The 7,680-nt window shown below is 38.7% G+C and overlaps 1 protein-coding gene across 1 annotated transcript; it reads right to left on the bottom strand.

Moving 5' to 3' along the window:
- Nucleotides 1-1,899: 1,899 nt before the first annotated feature.
- LOC113040507 (uncharacterized) lies at nucleotides 1,900-7,362 on the bottom strand. Its single transcript, XM_026198831.1, has 4 exons — nucleotides 7,232-7,362; nucleotides 6,685-7,143; nucleotides 6,109-6,211; nucleotides 1,900-1,994 (listed from the first exon to the last, which is right to left on the bottom strand). Exons 1-4 carry the CDS (start codon nucleotides 7,304-7,306, stop codon nucleotides 1,900-1,902), a joined length of 732 nt encoding a protein of 243 aa, XP_026054616.1. The 5' UTR covers nucleotides 7,307-7,362.
- Nucleotides 7,363-7,680: the final 318 nt, after the last annotated feature.

The following is a 7,680-nucleotide window of genomic DNA, read 5'->3' as shown; positions in this document are numbered from 1 at the left end:
CAAAATCATGTTATCTGCATCTCCTGCTCTCCATCAAGCCACTCCCATAATATCTGTCTTCACTCAAATGAATACATGACTTTATTATCTGTGTAAAACTAATACAATTATGAAGTAATTATTTTATGATGAATAAATCATTCAGTGAGTAAAACTGGCTTTGTCTGAAAGACTACACAACATTACAATATTATCTTTTAAATTAATTTTTAAATGATTATTTTAAAGTGTTGCTGTGTCATTAAGATATACTACTAAAGTAGCGGAGGTACCAGACCGATTTTAAGTATCAATTCTGCTTAAAAAGATCCTGTTTACGGACCTGTTGCAATGACAGCAACTCCAGGATGAGCTTCAAAGATACAAACTATCCAAGATCATGCCAAATCATCAACAATAAAATCCAGCTCACAGAGTTTTGAAGAAGAGTTAGCGACGTACAATGAATGGGACCCTGTTTTTGTTTTGTCTGTCTTTCTGTTTATTTAATTAATATAAGGTTTCACCTGCATTTGGACCCAGATCCTGTTTTTCCATGTTGCTCCCTTAAACTTATATTAAAGCCTTATTTCCACTTTAACACAACTTCTGTGACAGGAGAGAAACCTCAATGTGCAACATGTAGGATTAAGGTCAATGCAACTGTGTGCATTGAGCTTTAATTTTGGATTATGTTAGAGCAGTTTTGGGGGTATGAGGCTGAAACCTTTAAGAACTCATAGAAGAAACATGCAATAGTTTCTAGTGTCCATGCTGAAGTCTGTGCATTTTTATTTTTGCAAATGTCCCTTTACTATGTCTAATTAATGGAAAACATAAGGTAAATTGTGCAAACAGTTCAACTTAGATCAAGGAGGGCCATCGTCCTGCAGAGTTTACCTTCCTTAATTACACACCTGAACAATCTAATCAAACCAATTAATAACAGACTACTTGAAAATTACAGACCGGTGTGTTGTGACTAAACCCTGCAGAGCATCCATTATATCCCTGAAAGTGCTCCGTATGCATTTAGAAGTCAGATACACAATAAAAAAAAACTTATTATTATTTATTTTTGCATTACACCACACATATTCACAAAATGTTCATTACTTTATATTTAAATGTATGAGTTTATTACTTAATGGATCACCATCTTAAAGTACTACAGAACCCAATGTCTATAAGTATATATGTATATATAACATACTGTGGAAATGTAGATATTGTTTTACATACTCAAGTCTTATGAAAAAGTCTTAATTTGAAGTTGTTTTAATAATGCTATAATGTCCATATCTAATTATTTCCCAGCCTCTTTAATACATTACAACCAGAAAAAGCATGAATTTGTATACCATATTATAAATCGGGCAAGTGGACATCCACCATCGTCTGTGGATATTTTAGATCCTATAAAACGGCACAATCATAATAAAAAAGCATTGATTTTAGTAGCACAATGTCAATTTGATTTCTGTATTAAAAGTGAAAAAAATTATCTTAATTTTTTGTTTCAGGTTTTCCATTGTTTCCCCAAATGCCGCTGTCACTTAAAAAAAAAAAATCCTGCTCCACTACAGAATCTCTGCAGTAAATGCACAGAAATCAAGATTTAGAAAAGTGCTGTAATAACTCTGTTTGAAATTACAATAATTATAATAAACTTTAAGATTTCCATATATATTTTTGTCACTCAAAGACTTTGATGGCAGCATTCCACTTTCCATAGGGCTTCATTGGCCACTCTCCATCGTATTAGCACATGTGTGTGCACATCTGTTCCTGCAACCAGGGCCCATAGCTAAAGCATTCGAAATTATATAAACGATTATTAAATGTATATCAATTGAATTTATCTTTAACCCTACATGACCTTTCGCATCACTTCACCTAGGATAAACCAAGATCCCATCGTCAGACCTTTTTGTTGACAAAGTCACTGAAGATGTCTTTGAAGTCCAGCTGCATCTCATCGATTGAATTCTGCAGATTGAGAGGAGACTGACAGTCTTACAACAAGGCATTATACACAGATTTAAGATGTTTCAAAGCTTGCTTTAAGAACCTGTGTAGTTTTGCTTACTAATGAGTGGCAACCTGGATGAATCTGATGTTCTTCGAAGTCATTTCTTTTAAGAATCATAAAAACTCTTGATATATCTTTGCAGTGGTGTGATTGGTGTGGCCTCATTTATGAAATGGACGTTTGACAGAAAATTAGGTGTACGGTCATATCCACGCAAAATTTGGAATTTATCAATATAGACGTGAGTGGTTGTTACAATCAGATCTCATGTCTGGTCTCAGCTCGCATACGCAAGTTTTTGAGTCAGCCTGAACATGCATGCAGCATAATAAAAATAGTAAAAAAGTAAATACAGTCATGTGAAAAAGTTAGAACACACTATTGAATCACATGAAATATCAGGATAAGGTCTGGACTTTGACTGGGCCATTGTAACCCCTTGATTCTTTTCTTTTCAGCCATTCTGTGCTAGATTTGCTGGTGTGCATGGGATCATCCAGCCATCATGTCTGCATTCGCAGATTGACGATGAGCGAGACCCCGCCCCTTCTCTCCTGAACTGAAATGCATATTTTCATTTGTATTTTAACTTGTGAACATGGTTTTCAAAAGAAATCCATCACTCATGACTTTGACTTTTGGCCATTCTCTGCAGACTAGTGGTGGGTCTCTCGTGAATGATTAATTAATTTTGAAACAATCTTTAACGTGACTCGGAACGAACGAGTCATCTCGGGGAGTGATTCGTTCAGTCATGCAAGCGTTCTGTACTGAAATTTACCTGTTTCGAGTCTTTGGTTTTTCGAGTCATTCATTCATCACGTGACAGCCCCATAGCTTAAAGGGGGGGTGAAATGCTATTTCATGCATACTGAGTTTTTCAAACTGTTAAAGAGTTGGATTCCCATGCTAAACATGGACAAAGTTTCAAAAATTAAGTTGTACGTTTGAAGGAGTATTTCTGTTCCAAAAATACTCCTTCTGGTTTGTCACAAGTTTCGGAAAGTTTTTCTCGAGTATGGCTCTGTGTGACGTTAGATGGAGCGGAATTTCCTTATATGGGTGCTAAGGGCCCGTCTGCCGGAAGAGCGCGCGTCCCGTATAGCAGAGCACTGAGAGCAGAGGCATTGAGTGATCAGAGCGAGAGCATCGCGAAATGTCACAAAAGAAGTGTTTTTGGTTGCCAGGGCAAGACAACCCTGCACAGATTACCAAAGAAAAAACAGCATTAAGGGACCAGTGGATGGAGTTTATTTTTACAGAGCATCAACGGAGTTGTGTAATTGTTTGTTCCCTGCATTTCTAAAATGCTTGTTTTACAAACAAAGCCCAGTTTGACGACGGATTTGCACATCGTTTATTTCTTAAGGATAATGCAGTCCCAACGAAAAAGGGTCACGATCGTGTGTTGGAACCGCAGGCGGTGAGTAAAACTGCTTCAAATATCTCTGCCTCCTTGTTAGTGCGTCCGCCTCCCATCAGAGACCCGGGTTCGAGCCCCGCTCGGAGCGAGTCGTTGCTGCTGCTGCTTTCGTTCAGTTTCAGCCTTCGCAGCTGTCACAGCTTCCACATGCTCTCAACGCAAAAGCCTACTGTCGCTCGTGATTCTTTAGCTCCACCCACACGTCACGCCTCCCACGGCTCGTGTTTTTCCGGGAAAAATCGGTTAAGACTATCTTTCTCTTATGAATATAATAAAACTAAAGACTTTTTGGAGTTATGAAGGATGCAGTACTACTCTGTAGGTACTCAAGATTAACAGGATATTGAGTGAAAACGAGCATTTCACCCCCCCTTTAAACAATGCATTCTGAGCTGGATTAGTTCCTCTCTGGAGTCTTCAGGTTTTTCCGGTCATTCATTCATCACGTGACAGCCTCATAAGTCTTGAGCCGGTGTTACGGTTTAACTGGTTACTGTGTTATCTGGTGACCAACTTCCTGGTTCAGGTGTCCGCTCCAGATGTGTTGGAACAACCGCAGCAGATCCGCCGATTCTGAAAGCACAAACTGATGTGATATTAAGCTGACTGATAAACACAGACTTGCTCATTGCATGATTTTGATATTCTTGTAAAGATTACAAGTTATTTGTATGATCGCCCGTAGCAACTGAAGTAGGATAAACAAATAAATAAATAAAGTCTGTGTTGACATAGAATGTTCTCCACAAGCCCTACAGAGCTGTGACAGGTCATCTGTGTAATAATGTAATTGCTGAATTAATGTACAAAATAGCTGTGCACTCAACGGGCAAAAGAAACAAACAAACAAAAAACCTTACCAGTCTCAGTGATAGATGTTAGGAGAAAAGTTTTATTCACAATAAAAGGATATAGCTCAGAAAAAGTACATGTGCAGTTAAACTTGCGTTGCACACCAAAGCCCCACAAGATGTACCATCCATCTGAAGTGGCAAATGTCCACCGTGAAGCATTGATGCCCCTCTGTCTCATGAAGGCTTTTAATTAGATGCAAATCATTAATTTACATGAATTGTCTTATCAAATATCACAAAACTTGGCTTATCTGCACTCACCTAGGTTCATCACTGCATTTTCCTATATCCACTGAGTTTGCCCCAAATGTGTCTATGCAAAGGGATAACTTTTCCTTTGGATAAACAGCCTTGACAATGCAATACCACATTATATATATATATATATATATATATTAGGGGTGTAACGATACGCGTATTCGTATTGAACCGTTCGGTACGACGCTTTCGGTTCGGTACGCGGTACGCATTATGTATACCGAACGGTTCGTTGGAGTAATTAATTATATTTGAAAAAAAAAAAAAAGAGAGAGAGAGAGAGAAATATAATGATATGCGTTCAACAAGGTAGCCCAATAACCCAAACAACGTAACAGGCAACGCCCCTGACACTCCCGAAGAAGAAAAAAACACCATCTTATATGTTTATGTTAGGCTACTCAGCAGGCGCTCGCTCACTCAGTACACGCTGAAGGCTCGTTGCAAAATAGCCAATGCGTTTAACAGACTAGAAATGAGAAGATCCTCCAGTAACCAACAGGTCTGGTGTTTGGGTGCACTTTGGATTCCCTTTAAGCTATAATGGTGATGGCAAGAGAGTGGTGGATAAAAAAACAACGGTATGTCGCATCTGCAGCGGGAATAAAAAAAAAAAAAAAAAACACCAGCGGGGATATATGCGTCAGTACTATCTGGGAAAAGACGAAAAAAAGGAGAAACATGCACGCAGCAAACTATCCCTGCAGCATTTAGACACTATAGCTTACAGGGAATCCAACCCAAACACCAGACCTGTTGGTTATTTTAGGATCTTATATTTCTGGTCTGTTAAATGCATTAGACATTTTGCAACGAGCCTTCAGCGCGTGCTGAGTGAGCGAGCGCCTTAGGGGCCGTTCACATATCGTGCCTAAAAACGCATGGAAAACGCTAAGCACGTCTTTCTCCTCCTTTCCAAAGCGCTCGGGCAGAAGCGCTCATGAGGCGTCTGTCTTTGCTAAGCAACAATGACGTGCTCTCTCCATGAGACGCGGAAATTTCAGCGAAGGATAAATGGATTTGCAGCTCTAAAAATCGCTTGCAGTAGCTCTGCTACTAAATTTATTTCAAAATTGCAATCCATATACAACTATGATCAGCTGATCCTTCATCTTGGCTGAGCTCTCAACGTTGTTACGGGAAAGGATGAAGCTGATTGGTTGGTTCTTGTCACATGACCCGCGGTGCGCTTGCGGCATTCTGAAAAGTTGAGATGTTTTTACATTTTGCTGTATCTAAAACGTATCGAACCGAACCGAACCGAACCGTGACATCAGTGTATCGTATCGAACCGAACCGTGAATTTTGTGAACCGTTACACCCCTAATATATATATATATATATATGTAAGGATTGATCTTAATTAGGAATAGTTGATCTTAGGATGCTCTGAGGAACTTATAATGAGGGTCCAGTGGTGGTTTACACACAAGGCTTCAACTATCACATTATATTCCAGTGGATCCAGCTACAAAAAAGCAGGTGGCTGTCAAGATATAGACCTTTCCACATGGTCAATAAAGCAGGATAGGGTGCTTAGGGTGCTTACCTTCCTTTCTTACTTTCTTGCCACATGGAGGACATTTGATATGAGTCTATTACAAAGCCTCTTTTGGACTCTGTGGTGTGCTCTTTCACCAAACTGTTGAGGTAAGCATTTATTATCTAAAAACAATAGCACATCAGTTGTCATTTTATGAATACTTCTAGAAATACAACCCCATTTGCTAATAAGAAAACACAATAACCTACCTCAGCATCTAGCTCTTTCCCCAGTGCAAGATGATCCCTCAATTTTTTTTTTTTCATAGGGACCCATCTTACTCCACAAAACCCCGTTTTTTTTCCCAGCAAAGATAGCCTCTACCACTACAAAAAAATAACAATACATTTTTTATTTATGTATAAAAATATATATACACACACACGCACACACACACACACACACACACACACACACACACACACACACATATATATATATATACACACACACAGTTCAATTTATTTATTCAATTTATCAACTTTCAAAAATTCTGAGACATCAGTTGGAGACTGTGGAACAAGAAGAAAAATGTAATGTTATTTATTGCAGAATTTCAGGGAAACATTTAACATAGCATATATATAGGACTTACATAAGAGTGCTGTAGAAAAGTGTCTGTTGGGGTCTCTTCAGGCTCATGGCATGTAGGTGGGTAATGGAGAGGAATGACAATGGTAGCGCCAGTTTTAGGCCATTTGTGCAGCAACCTTGGTTCTGGCTCAATGTAGCGGGTAAGGTGGTCTACATTTACCTTCAGTGTGGCCTTTACTTTTTCAGAAACTAGGTCCACACTTTTACCTTCATTGTTAATTACTGTAAAAGGGCCAAACATAGCACTTCCAATTTTTCCTCCCTTTCGCTGTTCTTCACAAACATTTTTCCGTAAAACTTTGTCTCCAACATTAAATCTGTTCTCCTGGCCCTGCAGAGCCTTCCTCTTCCTCACCTTTTCTACATGCTCCACAACAAATTTGTGCACCTTTGGCAGGTCTTGAAGGCTAGTAGTCAAGGCTTCCGAAGCCACAGTTCTCTCCACCATTTCATAATTTACCTGAAACATACAAAACACAGACATTCCTAATTTTAGTTTAATCCGCAGTTAAAGATTCAGTAGATGTATCTGATATTTAAGAACCCACCTCATAGTCATCAGGAACTTCTGAAGCATATCTTGCCCCCCGACCAAACATGAGATAGTAAGAAGAGAAATGCATTGTGAGCTGCTTTTTGGACCTAAGTGCAAATGTCGCATTCAAGGTGTGTGTCCCACTTCTCAGCATTTGAATCCACCAACTTTGTTAGAACTCTGAAAGATAAATATTTTTATCCTTGTTATACAGTATCAGTTAAGGTTATGCAGCTATAAACAATCCAGGTCAACATCATACCTTTCAATGGTTCCATTAATTTTCTCCACAATACCATTATTTTGTGGGTGGTATGGAGAGCACAAGCTCCTTTTAATACCCAACCTCTGACAAATGTCAAAATTATTCTGTGAAAATAAGTGTAAAGTATACTGAAAAATGACTTTTTTTTAGGTGACAAAGATGTTACCTTATTGTCAAACTCTTTGCCTTGATCTGTC

Source organism: Carassius auratus, chromosome 22 (assembly GCF_003368295.1).
Source record: "Carassius auratus strain Wakin chromosome 22, ASM336829v1, whole genome shotgun sequence".
In the NCBI taxonomy this organism is placed as follows: Eukaryota; Metazoa; Chordata; class Actinopteri; order Cypriniformes; family Cyprinidae; genus Carassius; species Carassius auratus.
The sequence above is the reverse complement of the archived record's forward strand: the minus strand, read 5'-3'. Positions and strand labels throughout refer to the sequence as shown.